This window comes from Garra rufa, chromosome 19 (assembly GCF_049309525.1).
Source record: "Garra rufa chromosome 19, GarRuf1.0, whole genome shotgun sequence".
Classification (NCBI taxonomy): Eukaryota; Metazoa; Chordata; class Actinopteri; order Cypriniformes; family Cyprinidae; genus Garra; species Garra rufa.
In genome coordinates, this window is record NC_133379.1 from 42,380,582 (window position 1) to 42,395,581 (window position 15,000).

Genomic DNA, 15,000 nt, shown 5'->3' on the forward strand with positions numbered 1-15,000 from the left:
AGATCGAGCCGCTCTCCGAATCGGCCTCCAACACGCTGAGAGCCAAGAAGAGCTCAGGAATCATGAAGAGATGGAGCGAGTGAGTGTTGACCGTCACATCCACACTAGCACAGAGTTACACTGCCTGATCAGACACCTTGTTTAGACCAACATGTAGGGTAGCATCACTTTTATCTTCAATGGAGGAGGAATGCAGAATGCCTTGGAACAAGCTCACTGAGGAATGAGATGAGAGTAGTTGTTATCCTCATCAGTAGCGTGCCGTCGATGTTGTTGTTGTTGTTGTTGTTGAGGTGGTGTTTACAGCGTCTCTCCGTCTCTCAGTCGGCAGCCGGTGGGTTCGGGTGAAGCCGGTTGCAGCGGTTCTGGCAGCTCTCACTCAAAGTCTTTCGATCAGCTGCGATTCCCGCCGTGTTTGAGCGGGTCTGTGGGCGACGGCGGCGACTCTCTCAGCGTGACGTCCGCGGGCTCCAGCAGCTCTGATGTGGAGGAGGTCAACATTAGCTTCATCTCCGATTCACCAGACGCTCTGGAGAGGAAGGTGAGCAGATCGTCCGGCTGACGCTCAGTTATTATCATCTTGTTTATCCTGCAGCGTCTCTCCAGAGGACAGGGGTTATTTCCTTCAATCTCTCACTGTTGTTTCCACACCTAGAGGCCAGCTGTTTGTAGCACATTTGTACCGTGCCACCTATACGACAGAAAAATGCATTGCAATGTTTTAAATTTTGAGGTCTATTTTTGATGAAATGAGACGTGAAGCATCAAGCATTGGAGACGTGTTAAAGACATGTGTAAACAGGGCCGATATTATCGATGGGTGTTTGTTTAGGAGCCTGTGTATTTTCTCCCATAGTTTGGTTTGTTTGAAGGTGCCATAGAATGGAAAACTGTATTTACCATGGCATAGTTAAATAATAACAGTTCAGTACATGGACATGACATCCCATGAGTCTCAAACACCACCATTTCCTCCTTCTTATATAAATCTGGTGTTTGCAAAAGACCACCGAAAAATAGGTCAATTCCAACATAACACTGACTGTTAAGCAATAGTCACAATTAGGGGTGGGAAAAAAAATCGATATTGCAATATATTGTTGTGCTCTCTGTCGCAATAAATAATCGATACACTAACGGCCAATATCGATATTTTATTACAACACAAATGATTAATTTACCCGTCGTCAGTGTCACTGTCACTACCCAATATCTACCATTCTGTTTGCGGGGGGCGCTGTTCGAGTAAAAAGGGGTAAAGTGGCGGAAGCAGCGGCCAGTGAAGAACACAAGTTATCTTACAACAACAGAGAAGAAGCGCAGAAAAAAAGAGAAGTGAGAAGAATGGCGGAAGATAACAAAAAACAAATCAAAGACGCACCCGCTGGTTGAGCATGCTGATCAGTTACGCCTGTTTCACACATACTCCGTCTGCAGTGCTTATGCGTTGAGTATTTTTTTCCGCACCCATGTTAACGGATTAGAGCGTTCACACTGCACGCGGTTACTGTGCAAGTGCATTGAATAATACGTTGTTTATTATACGTTGAGTTTAAACGTGAATATATCTAGAATTGTATTAGTGTACTGTGATAAAAGAGCATCACAATGCTGAAAAAGCACGTTTGTATTTGATATCAAAATAATGGATAAATGGTGTGTTTGTGGTAAACAGCCGCGGATCAGGAACGGACTGCAAACGTGTCCTGCGTGAAAGCAAAACGAGTCCGTGCTGCTTCTGCATCGCATACGTAACGCACACGGACTGCATACGCACTGCAGACGGAGTATGTGTGAAACAGGCGTTAGTGTTCCTCAAGAAGAATATGCCTTGATGAGACCACTGTCCAGGTTAACATAAAGCACTTTACAGTAACTTACTACTGATGTTTCAGTATCATGGTTTACACATGTTAGTTAATGTTCATGTTGTTTTTTAATGTTCAGGCACTTTTATCTGTCTAGCTGTACAGTGTTTACATTTAAGACCAGGAGACATTGAGTTATTATGCAAATGCATATTTCTTTGCACAGTGTTGGAAATGTTGCCATTAATAAATGCATAAGATTTCCTTATTATGGGTATTTTTTTCTTTTTCAGTCACATATATCGTGATATATCGTTGATGAAATTTCTTCCAATATATGGAATATCGTAGATATCGTGAATCGTGATATTATCGATATCGTGGGCCACATATCGCCACAGAATTGAATCGTGAGTTACCTATATCGTCCCACCCCTAGTCACAATCGTTAACAGTTACGCCCCCAACATTTGCATCGCCCAATCATCATTAACGTCAGTACATCAGTAAAATAAGGCGAGCCACTGAAGGGACACGGTTAGCTTAATGCTAGCGGTAGCCTGTTACATTGCAGTACATAAGATTTCACTTACCACATAAACGGAGAGATGACTGCTGCTGATGACGGCCAATGATTTACAGATCCTGAGCATCACTAACAAGCATCTGAACTTGTGTGGTAAGTATTGTCGCTGCAGTATAGCGTTACACAGAGCACACGCGATCACAACAGTGAGAGGAAAATGTCGCGGATTCAAAACGGCAGATTCAACAAACCGCATATTAAAAGCGGCTAGAGCTCCGTAATTAAATATATATTTCCTCCATGTGCAGCTATTGAGATGAGCAGCTCTGTGAAACAGCCAATCAGAGCAGAGCCCCTAATTAATATTCACGGACCTTCCAAATAAGGCAATAACAGAGCATTTCATTCTAGGGACAATCCTAGGGTTGTAAATGGACTTGTAAAACCGTTTCTGGAGAATTTTTGCCCTTTCCTATGCCATATACCTAATATGTAGATATCAGAGAACAATTTAAAATATTGTTTCAATGAATTCTATGGCACTTTTAAGCATATATGAACACAGACACCATGCTCCAAAACAGCCTGTCTGAGATCTGAATGAGGTGAGAACAAACTCTGGACTGGTTTGTTGTGTTGAGACAGCAATTTGACAAGAACAGAACAGCGAACCAAGATGTATCATAATTCATAACGGGAAATGTGTTATGTAAAATGCGGCAGTATAAATCCAAAGCACGTTCTAATTCTCAAATGTTGTCTAATTGTTCTTATGCAAAACAGATGAATAACAAGAATGCATTATTTGGTTTGCTTCGAAATGTTGCTTTGTGAAAGCTAACCAAACCAAGACAAACATCCAACAGTTTACATCCCTGTTCTGGAAAAAAGCAATTGATTGGTCTGAAAACGCTGTCTGGTCTGTAATGGTCTCTCTCTCCAGAGCTCTGCTGTGTCTGTAAGTGACTGTAGCTTTACTTCCTTCCTGTAGACCTCCACGCCCTTCGTAAAACATTCCAATTCTACCTTAGGGAAGTGCGGCCCTACGGCAGACCTGATACCCACGGTACTCTCTCTCTCTCTCTCTCTCTCACCTCATTCCGTCTCTCCGCCCGTCCATGTCTGGATAACATGTCTCATTTCTCTCATCCATTCTGGAGCTCATCATCACTGGCGTTCATTGTGTCAGCGTTTCTGCTGTGTGTTTTTGTGTTTGTGTCATGGTTATCTGGTTGCAGCGGGTTCTAGTCGTCTTTCTTGAGTTTGTCAGGGATCCCGACTAAATTGACGGCCAAAATAGTTTCAAAATAACAGAATTGCTCAATTATAATTGTCATTTGTTCATGATTCATGTCTTCATACAGAGAGTGCAGCACAACAGAATGATGCTGAATAGCGCAGTAGAAAACACAGACACCCTCTGAACACGTCATTCACTAACGCCTGATCAGATCAAACCTCTGTTAGCGGTTCTAACAAGATTTGAATTGATTTTTGTAAGTGCAACCATTGTAGTCGCAGTCGGGACTCCTGCCGTTTGTGTGTGTGTGTGTGTGTGTGTGTGTGTGTGTGTGTATCTGAGACCATTGATTTTATCTGCTCTGAAATCATCAGTTCTTCTCTCACTGCTAAAATCTGAACTCACAGAGAACTCGAGCTGCAAATGTCCTCAATCTCTGTCCGTCTTTCTGTCCTTCAGTTCTGGGAGTCCACGTCTCTCTCGTCTCTGGACGCGTCGGGTCTCGGCTCAGGTTCCGGCTCCAGTAGTGCCTCCTCGTCTTCGGTGTCGTCCACACCGGTCACCGCGTCCCGCTCGCACAAGCGCTCCGTCTCCGGCGTGTCCAGTTACTCGTCTCTCTCTCTGCCGCTTTACAACCAGCAGGTGGACGACTGCTGCATCATCAGAGTCAGTCTGGACGTGGACAACGGGAACATGTACAAGAGCATACTGGTGAGAACAGAAATAATGGAGAACCCCATCATCAGATTTAACACCAAACACTAAAACGGTTTATCACATAAAAGTAAACTAGTTTAATTACCATGAGATCCAGCAGTCGAAAAATGTTTGTGAAACAAAACCACTCAAAGCGCCAGGTAGATCAGGATGTGTGTGTTTGTTTCAGGTCACCAGTCAGGATAAGACTCCTGCGGTCGTGAGGAAAGCCATGGTGAAACACAACCTGGACCGCGAACGATCTGAGGATTACGAACTGGTTCAGAAAATCAGTGAGGAAAAGGGTCAGTCTTTATAAAATACCTGTCAATATGTCTGATAATATCTACAAACATACCCTTGCTTAAACCTGCATCCTCATCTTAACTTAATTTTGTCTGATTTTTGGTTGAAACGAGTTGAAAGTGACCTGATTTTAAAGAAAGTCCCTGTTTTATTTCCACACAGAGCTGAAGATTCCCGACAACGCCAATGTTTTTTACGCCATGAACTCGGCGGCCAACTACGACTTTGTGTTGAAAAAGAGAGGTTTCCCGCGAGCGGGTCGAACCAAACACGTGGCCAGCTCCACGCTGCCTCGAATGAAGCAGAAAGGTCTTAAAATCGCCAAGGGGATCTTCTGAGCTCCCGAACTTTTGTTGTGTGGCTACAGCAGGAGCTGGATTTTGTCGTGAATCAGCAGAACCGATTGCCAGCGCCTGGACTTTGCAAAGGCGGCAGGGACCACGGCCGACCTCATGGCGAAACTCTCTCCTGGAGAGGCCATCTGTGTGTTTACAGTCATTCCCCAATTTCCAAACCCGCTCTCGGCGCCAGCGCTCGTCTGCTTCTGACGTCAGCCGCGGGTCGGAGGATCCCCGATCGGATCTGCTGTCCTCTTTCACGTGAGGGTGTGGTCTTCTGCCCGATCACACGACAGGAAGAGAGCGCACGCGTTCGTCAGAACGTCACACGCATCAGCGTTTCTCCTCTTTACTACCGCGGTGGTGCTCAGGCCGACCAAACGTCTCTCTCTTCTTGTTTCATGCTTTATTTTCTCACGCGTTCAGAGATGCCGAGTGACTCTGTCGTTGGTTTGGTTGATAACGGTAAGATGTCCTCATTTGAACGCAAATTCGTTTTCTTTTCACTACAGGTGATGGTTCTGGAGGAGGTGCTGTTTAAATATGAGCGGTGCATAAGGAACAAGACCAACACCGAACTAAAACTGTCGGTTTCTAACATGACTTTGTGTGAGTCTTTTTCTAGTATAACAGTGCAGTCGCTCACTGTGACACTCAAGTATCTCAGAGATCACATGTGCTCCGCTGTCTTTAGTCCTATCGGCTGGAGCGCATCGCTAGTCATTCACGTAAAGCGCCCCGCATCTCATATTGTCATATCGCCAGCTCCTGTTTGCGGTCGTTTTGTTGCTGCACATCGAACGAAATTAAAACGAAATGCCACAAGGTTTCAGGATTTAAGGTTTTGTCAGTCCTCTCAATGGAGTCGTGATGAACCTGCGCTGAGATTGGGAGAAGAGAGAAACAACATTAGAAATGTGCACATAAAAAGAGAAATAAACATGCATTGTAATGAGAGTTTTTGTTTTACCTGTAGTTCAGTGGTGGTTCATGACTGAATGCAGAGCTGAGTGACACGGACCTGCCGTATTTCCAGAACCCATATGCTTTGTATGTGACTGTGTGTGTGTGTGTGTGTGTGTGTGTGTGTGTGTGTGTGTGTGTGTGTGTGCGTGTGTGTGTGTGTGTGTGTGTGTGTGCATGTGCTTGCTACATGTTTTAAAGTCTGTACGTGTGTCCATGTCTTGTGTTTAAAGACAACAAAACCAAAAGGGCCAAAGATCTCTGCGCTTCTCAAAAGCGTCTCAGTCCAGTGAGGTCAGCACTGCCTGTTCAGGAAAATCAACCATTTCTCAAGATCTCTTCAGATCCGAGTAAAATATCACAAATATCTGGTGCCATTTGTCTTTTTCACAGTCAAAAAATGTTTAAGAAAAACAACAACAAAAGATTTTATTATAACTCACACGCTCTGGTTTTGTATGTTCTTTTTTGTAATTTTTGTACAATATGAATTGTCCTTTGTACTTTTGCCTTTTATTTGGTTTGTGTGTGTGTGTATGTGTATTTATTGATTGTAAATACTTTTTTGTAGCATTGTACATTTAGTTTCTGTTCCCATGTAATTATGAATTAATATGTAAATATGAATATATCTATGCGAAGTTTATACCACTGCAAATAAGGGATTGTGTTTCTTTCGGCTCTGTTAACTTTGGGTTTTCTGTTGGTCTCGTCTCATTCATGTTTTAAATTTGATATGATTTTTTCCTTATGATGCACTGTTTCTAATATTGGTGAAAAAAGCTAATAAACACATGCAGTGCGATTAATTTATAGCGCTCCTTTGTTTTGTTTTGCTCTGCTTTCAAGAAATAGACTGCAGTACTGCACTGATGCGGCCAGCAGGTGGCGCTATGATGACAGCTCTGAGCTCTGCAGACACACTAATGCTCCACAAACTAAACACTGTCGAGAAGATTTAAGATTATACACAAGTTGTACAGAAATGACAGGTGACCAGTGACATCAGTTTCATCTACAAGTGACCAAACACCTGTTCAGCTGCAAAGAGTATTATAAATGCACCGTAAAATTGCGTCTTGTGTTTCACGTCTTCTGAAACAACAAAGAAAGAAAATTAAACAATTATTCAACAAGTTCCCCTCCACTTAAGCGCTGAAATCCCATTTGTTTTTCAGCATTAAGAATAAAAAGCAGCATCGACGTGTAAACGAACAGGACGCGCTTGAATTTACCAAATGGAGAATAACATTTGTCAGCTTCATCGAGTGAAACCAATCTTACAACATCGGAAATCACAGATATGTATAACATACTAGTGCTCTGAACTGTTGTCGTATGGAAAAAAGCTGCATACAGACTTCTGACACCTTTTACTGCAAACAAAACAGGAAAATATAGGCCTGTAATAAAAACAACGTCGCATATCTGCTATTAAAATTAATTATAAGACCAAAGACTAAATGAAAAGTAGAATTAATAAACAATATGAAAGATTTAGAGTCAAAACCTGTCAGATGAGACGAGCGACCGTCTTGCTTCTATAATAATTATACTTCTTTACTCCAAAAAACACTCGATGAATAACCGACAAATTCTGTTTCAATTCTTTCCCGCTCTTGCTGAACACCGCGAACAGTCGCTGTCACGTGACACGCGATACTTTATTCAGCGCCAGAGCCGTTTAGAACGGACCAATCACAGGATAAATCATTTTATTTATGTATATAACGATTTGTTTAATCATTTTGTATAGGGTTTACATTTATATGAATGTATTTAACAGACGCTTTTGCCCAAAGAGCCAACGCTTTTAATTACTATTCATTCTCATTCTCCAGTGAATGCAATTAATACGCTTTAAAATGAACGTTTGTAGCTCAGGGTGCTCAAAGGAGCCTTCGGGAATATAATGTGCTAACTATCTAGTAGCAACTCAAACAATAGGGTATATGTCGAACGTCACCTGACCAACCCCGGAAAACAGGTCTCATTGCTTCCGCTTGTCGGAGAACGTGTTAATAGCCGTAATAAATAATGGCGATATCGACGGACTTTTAAGGTAATCAGTTAAACAAGCCAGCTGTTTTTATTGTGGACGTTTCATTCGATATTTATATATAAATGTTAGTGAAAAGAATAAAAATTAAAAACTTTTATATATCAATCCACATATGTGATGGACATTGGTTATGATCATTTTTAGTGTCTACTTTGAAGGAATCTTGAGTAAATCATGTTCATATTTAAAGAGGCATATGCAAAACGCGTGAACCGGAAGCAACGAGACCTGTTTAGCAGAAAACGGAAGCCTGTTGCGCATAACCCCTATTCCGTTTGTTTAAGATTATTGACGTCTGCGCACAGTAACCAATGAGAGTCGACGGAGAGCGCGAGAGCCAATCAGCGGCGAGACCGTTTCTGCGTCAGTGACCTGGCGTCAGTGCGTACTCAGAGCTGCGTGCCCTTGGCGTTTGGTAAACTACAGAATCAGATTTATCAGGTATGATTGACGTTCAGGTGTGATTTCCGCTGTTAACTGTGTTTGCTGTAAAGTTTAAATCTGTGTGTGAACAGAAGACTAAGGTTTACTGTGGGAGAGCTGTTTACGCAGAGCTTAGTACATCAAATCATCATTAAAATACAGATATGGTCGTATTAAACTTCAGATTGTGGCTATTATTTACCTCCAGATCGCGATGTTTTTGGGTTCTGACACAGAACTCACCGTGATTCCTGTCATTGGGCTGATTCATGAACTGCAGAAACTGTTTCTGTTATCGAGTTGAACAGATAATAAATAGAATCCAAGGACAGTTCAGTGTTTATCAGTGAACCTCACCAAAGCTGCTCTGAACACGTGTGTTCTTCATATTATACTACATTCGACTTATATTTCACTTATTGCAGAATTCTTATAGGCCAGTTCTAAAAAGAAACAATTGGTGCCAAATAATCACACACCAGTCTGTCTCCAGTTAAACGTGCATATAATTGCAAAAAAATAAAAGTCATAATATAATAATACAGTCTTTTTTTTGTTTGTTTTACATAAAGAATGTGATATTCCTTTTCAAAAGGTTAGAAGTTTTTAAGCTCTATTGAAAGACTCCTGTTTAAATAAGTGTTTGTAAGTCATTTCTGTCACCTGTGGAGTTAGGGTTCCTCTGGCTTGCTTAGTTGGGGACACTTTCCAGTGATATCGTATACTATTTGAACTGAACTGACGATGATATCACTGAATTCATTGATGAACTGCCTTTAACTGAAAATTGATTATTTACAATAATGCGTTACTTACACACTATTGTTCTGTTTAAATACTGTGCAGTTGCTTTGACACAATCTGTATTGTTAAAAGCGCTATATAAATAAAGGTGACTTGTAAGTGTCAGATGATGTTTTATAATGTTATATTGATAAGTGTCTCTTCTGCAGGATGGGTTTCCTTCTCTCTAAATCCATGGAGCAGAACTTCCAGAGACAGCAGGAGTTTATGCTGCTCAACGGCCGTCTGCAGGTGCGTCACATTAGTATGGGTTCATATGTCTGTAGAATGACCGTTTGAACATTTAGGCTTATTGTAAAGTTTGTGATCGTAATCCTCAGATATGTCCGACTGTAGCATCCGCCTGTGGCCTCTGCTTATTTTCGCTGTTTGTTTTCGTATGTTTCCACTGATCTCCAGTTAGCCGAGAGCCACAAACATTTTATTGCAATCTCGTTCTGCACGAAATGCTCGTTTTCTGATGGATCTCGGCCCGTGAGGCAGTCATCATCTGCGATGTTAGGAAGAGAAAAATCTCCACCCGCTGACAGATTATGAAGAATTCAGTAAAATATGGCTGTATTTGTTCATTGCCCCACCGTACAACCCACAAATATCAGCTCATAAAGCTCTGATGAGAAACATGTGAGTCATCACTGTATTCACACCTTCACTCCTTTCTCTTTGTCTTCATATTCCTTCCATCAGAGCTTTTTCTATCTTTAGGGTTAGATATGACATCACAAAGTAACTCATCATAAGCATCATTCTACTGATTGTGAGATATATATATGTGTGTGTGTGTGTGGCTCTATATATTTTTTATCATGTCTTCTTCATAAAGTAACATAAAGCAGTCCTGCCCATGTAAACTAGCACCTTTCTATCTTTACATGGTCCGATAACCAGCTGTAATTCAGATGCGTGTCTGATTCTGGCGTTTCTCTGTGAGTCTGCCGTAGTTTCATTCTCTGGTTCGATCAGTGCAGGTATTTCTGACCCTCAGGTGCGTTCGGACGCTCATAAATACTCGTTATCACCCACAATCTAATAAACGTCCTAAAGCTCCTCCAGCTCTTCCAGAATGTGTGGTCATCTTTCTAAATATTGTTGTTACTCACTGAACATCATATTTACTCCACGGTTTTTTTTTTACGGTAATGAAAAATCATGGTCTTTGTTGTTCAAAAAGGCCATAGGGTAACATGGAGAGGGGTATCATGTGGACGGATGAACGTGCAGCTCACGTTGTTTCGCTCACCATCGTGTTGCTCCAGATTCATACTGCTCTTTTTCTTCTTTAAGAGACATTCAGCAGACGTCTGTTAGAACCAGTGCTGTTGTGTGTCATACAGGCTGTGTGCTTCACGTCTTCTGACGTCATGTGATGGTTTTGAGAGCGACATATCCAAATTACATTCTTCTCCACTGCTTTCAAATCTCATAGTAAAATTACAGGACTTGGATTTTAAAATCAGTTTTTATTCCTCCTAAATTATATATATATGTATATATATGTGACCCTGGAGCACAAAACCAGTCTTAGATAGCTTGGGTGTATTTGTAGCAATAGCCAACAATACATTGTATGAGGCAAAATTATAGATTTTTCTTTTATGGCAAAAATCATTTGGATATTAAGATCACGTTCCATGAAGATATTTTGTACATTTCCTACCATAAATATATCAAAACAAGTTTGATTAGTAATATGTATTGCTAAGAACTTCATTTGGACAACTTCAAGGGTGATTTTATGCACATATAAATATGTGTGTGTGTTTTTAAGATTAATATATTTTAAAATCTAAAAAAGTCTTACTAATAAGAAGTAACATTTTTCACTATTTTCAGTTAAAATGACTGATGTTTATTACAGTGACTGAAGAAATAAACTCTTTTTTGGAGTGATGTGAGTAAATGATTACAATTTTTGTCTGGAGCAGCAGAATATGAAGACTCGTTTGTCTCAAATTGCAGTGTAAATGCTGGTTGACCCTAATGACGTGCGTATGGTCTCGTGTCCTGACTATTAGGCTGTCAGAGCGATGGTGTTTTGGAGCCGGTGTGGATCCGCTGGTCTGCGTCTCGTCTCATTGTTGAGCGGTCAGGCGTTTGACCGGCCTGTCAGCCGTGTTTCTGCTCCCGCGAGTGCCTCGCTCTCCTCTCTTTGTTTGTCACTTCCGCTGCTCTGAAATTGAAACTAATGACATTTTAATTGTCCTGAAAAGGAAAGATGATGAAATTGTGGGTTACGTGTGAGCTGTCGCCCAGAAAACAGACAGACGCTTCTCAATCCATTCCACGCTTTTTACTTGAGTATGGAATTTAACATCTGTTCACGTTCACATTTATGCATTTTACACCCAGAGACAAATCAAAACCTCAGTGATGTCCTTCAGTCCAGATTTCAGCATGTTTTCTAAATCTGATCATTGGCTTTTATATATTTCTTCTACTTGATGTAAAGAGCCGTCTGAATGCTGTTTCTCAGTTTTGATCTTGTGAGAGTTGATGTTTTGTCGCGTAACTAAACGCAGGTCGTGTTCAGTGTTCAGTTTGGTCATTTATTGCAGTCTATCAGTCAGCGGTTTACGGTTAACGGATGCAGCAATGTTCACACGTGGCCTTTCAGGAAAATGTCAGTGAGTTTCTCACCAGAGCGCTTGTTTTTTCTACTTCATCACCTCTGCGTCGCTCTCTATTGCCCTTCTCGACATCTCAGCGCATCAACGTTTATCCTCGGATTGTTGAAGAGCGTCACGAAGGACTCATCAGATCTTTGACGCTCATCAGCGGAGCTTCAGTTTCGGCTCGTGAAGATGTTAGTCAGCGCTAGAACAAATGTAGATTTATGAATTTAGTTTGAATTTGAATACCTGAATATAGAATGATTCACATGACCGTAATCAGTGAAACACACTCGCCTGTTTGGCTTGTAGAGTTTCCTCACTTGTTCTGGAGAGTAAAGAACAGATTTGAAGTACGAGCAGAAACATTCACAGACGTTCAATCATTACTTGTTCTGTAAATAGGAAATCATCCTGCGTTTATTGTTCATTCATAAGCATGCTTCTGTTTACTGTAGTAAATCGAGCATCTCCTGGGATCCTGGAAATGTTGCTAATTAGGACTCAACAGGAGTAAATGAGCCTGAGATGTTTAGTAGATGATCTGTGTGCTGTTTATGTGGAGCTCTTCTATCCTGCGGAGACACGTTAGACTCTTTCATCTGAATGTTTACAGCACCTGCAGATAAACACTTGACATTCAGACGCCTTTGAAATCTTGACGTCTGACGTCTCGGGAGCTACGTTTACGTGTAACGAAATAATCTGTTAATGATCGGATTAATGACTGAAAAGCCTTCATGTAAACACCTCAGTTGATCTAAATAAACTTTCACCTGATTGAAAGTGTTGCAAGTGAAATAGTGTAAACGAGTCTATTTTCTTAATCCGATTCAGAAATGCGTTGCACACTTTGATGCTTGTAAATCATGATCTGTCATGATCAATCAAAAACGATCTGAAATCAGATTGGATTCGTTCTGATTGACAGATATTTTACGTGTTTGTCGCACAGACGCCTTCAGCTCAGATGAGGCTAACGAACGCACTCGCACTATGGGCTTGATTAGCACTTAACGAGATGATCGGTTAGAGATAATTAATACCTTGGTGTCGAGTGGACGGATGCTAAATGGAAAAATGTGATTGGACCCTGGGGGCGGCTGGGTTATCGTCGACTTCACCTCGTTAACGAACTTTATCCCTGGCAATTTACATCGCTTCGTACGGAGGAGCTTTTACGTCGAGTGTGAAATCACGGAACCTGTAATCTGGCACAGCACGCCTGATTCACAGCAATGTCCGTTTCTGGCTTTTACCATCAAATTAAAGCAAATTAAAGAAACTCCTTGTAAAGTCATTTCGGGGAGCTTTCGCTTGCAGACAGGAAGTGGCCTTGATGAAGCACATCTGACCTCGAGACAAAACGTGGAAATGTGAGATGTTAACAGGCAACATACACATGCAGTTATGCTAATGAGCCCTGAATAATCAACTAAACAAGCATTCAATTCTGTATTGTCTGAGACAGATAAGAGCTCTGCAGCTGCTCACATGGGGTTTCATATCATACCTGTGTTTGTGAGGCTGTTTCATTCCTCACCTCCACACACACCAAAGAGACACACACACACACACACACACACACACACACACACACACACGTACGTCAGAAACAGGAAGCACTGTGCTCAGAGTTTGTGTTTGTGTTTCTGCAGTTGGAGCGTCAGCTGTTGATGCAGGATCAGATGCGTGAGCGTCAGATGGCGATGCAGGTCGCTTGGTCCAGAGAGTTTCTCAAGTACTTTGGTTCCTTCTTCGGTTTGGCCACATTGGGTCTCACCGTCGGGTCTGTCCACACACACATAAATACACACACACACACACACACACACACACACACACACACACACATAAATACACACACACACACACACACACACACACACACACACACACACACATAAATACACACACACACACACACACACACACACACACACATAAATACACACACACACACACACACACACACACACACACACACACACAGGGTTTCTAATTTGTAAATTTCTGTGCAGATTGGTAGGTGATGTTAGAATAGTCTTACAGTGATCATCATACATTGACTTCATCAATAACTCTGAAGTATTTGGACAGTATTGATTTCATTGATCCTTAAATGTTCAGTTTGTGAAATAATTAAAATGAACAGTGAACAGAATGAGTGATTAAAGACTGATCCAGAGGTGTAACGTTAGCCGATCTCTCGTTTATTTTCTCTTCTGTGGCGTCACAAACCGATTGGATTGAGAGCGTGTCGCTGTAAGAGTCACTGCTTCTCAAATAAAACATCAGATCTGGCCACAACAGAAACTCGCATTCAGACAATCACACTCATGTCGCGATCGGCGCAGTGGTTTATGAGCGTGTCTGTATGTCGACAGAGCCGTCAAAAAGAGGAAAGCTGCTCTCCTGGCTCCTGTGATTCCTCTGAGCTTCATCTTGGCGTATCAGCTGGACGCGGCGTACGGATCGCTGATTCACCGCATGAGGGGTACAAACCGCTTACAGAAACCTCATTTATGACAGTCTTACTGATTATAAACGTCTGGAGTTACATTTAGCACACATAAATGACCCTAGCGCTGTGACCTTTGACCTCACGTTACGTCATTCACACTGGTCCACGATCATTTTGTTTTCTCTATTATCGCTGATTGATTATTGATCGGCTTTATTCCCAAAATATCCCGCTTTGAACGCCCCCGATTGTAACATCCTATCCTATCCTAATTAGTAAAAGTCTTGTTAGCCAATGTGCTGATGTTTGGTGCTGGTCAGCGGTTGTTAATGCGGTGTTTGTGACGCAGAGGAGGCCGAGAGCATCATGGTGTCTGAGAGCGAGCGTCTGGCTCTTCCTCAGGGAATGCCCACGTTTGAGAGCATCGAGAAATCTCGGCGGGCCAAAGCTCATCTGTCGTCTCTGCTGGAGAAATGAGTTTGTGACGTCACACATCGACTGACGGACGCTTCCTCGATTAACTGAACTCCACTGAGAAACACTCAAAGGACGATCGGACAGATCTCAGTCCACTCTCAGGTGTTTGTTCACATATTGCCTATTTGTTAATGGTGGAACATTTGTTCCATCTTGCTCTGAAAGAAACATATTGCATGTTGTGATAATATGGTTATGTGTGTATTTTCATCTTTGTACTGGATTCATTATTATAACGGAGAATCCAACAGCGTTCAGTTTTTATTGTGATCATGATCTTTGTG

The 15,000-nt window shown here is 41.8% G+C and overlaps 2 protein-coding genes across 3 annotated transcripts in view; both read left to right on the plus strand.

Annotated features, from left to right (window-relative positions):
• The window catches only part of LOC141292340 (ral guanine nucleotide dissociation stimulator), a 33,527-nt gene extending 26,841 nt beyond the window's left edge, over positions 1-6,686 (plus strand). For both annotated transcript variants that reach the window (XM_073824346.1, XM_073824345.1), the window contains exons 12-17: positions 1-79; positions 325-541; positions 3,326-3,400; positions 4,034-4,285; positions 4,461-4,575; positions 4,739-6,686. The exon at positions 1-79 is cut by the window's left edge and continues 17 nt beyond it. In XM_073824346.1, the coding sequence (XP_073680447.1) occupies positions 1-79; positions 325-541; positions 3,326-3,400; positions 4,034-4,285; positions 4,461-4,575; positions 4,739-4,914 (914 nt within the window). In that variant the 3' untranslated portion in view covers positions 4,915-6,686. The remainder of the gene's footprint in view (positions 80-324; positions 542-3,325; positions 3,401-4,033; positions 4,286-4,460; positions 4,576-4,738) is intronic.
• A 1,620-nt stretch (positions 6,687-8,306) lies between these two features.
• The window catches only part of plgrkt (plasminogen receptor, C-terminal lysine transmembrane protein), a 6,719-nt gene continuing 25 nt past the window's right edge, over positions 8,307-15,000 (plus strand). The window contains exons 1-5 of the mRNA XM_073825038.1: positions 8,307-8,380; positions 9,316-9,397; positions 13,434-13,564; positions 14,163-14,272; positions 14,589-15,000. The exon at positions 14,589-15,000 is cut by the window's right edge and continues 25 nt beyond it. Of these exons, the coding sequence (XP_073681139.1) occupies positions 9,317-9,397; positions 13,434-13,564; positions 14,163-14,272; positions 14,589-14,716 (450 nt within the window). The 5' untranslated portion in view covers positions 8,307-8,380; position 9,316 and the 3' untranslated portion in view covers positions 14,717-15,000. The remainder of the gene's footprint in view (positions 8,381-9,315; positions 9,398-13,433; positions 13,565-14,162; positions 14,273-14,588) is intronic.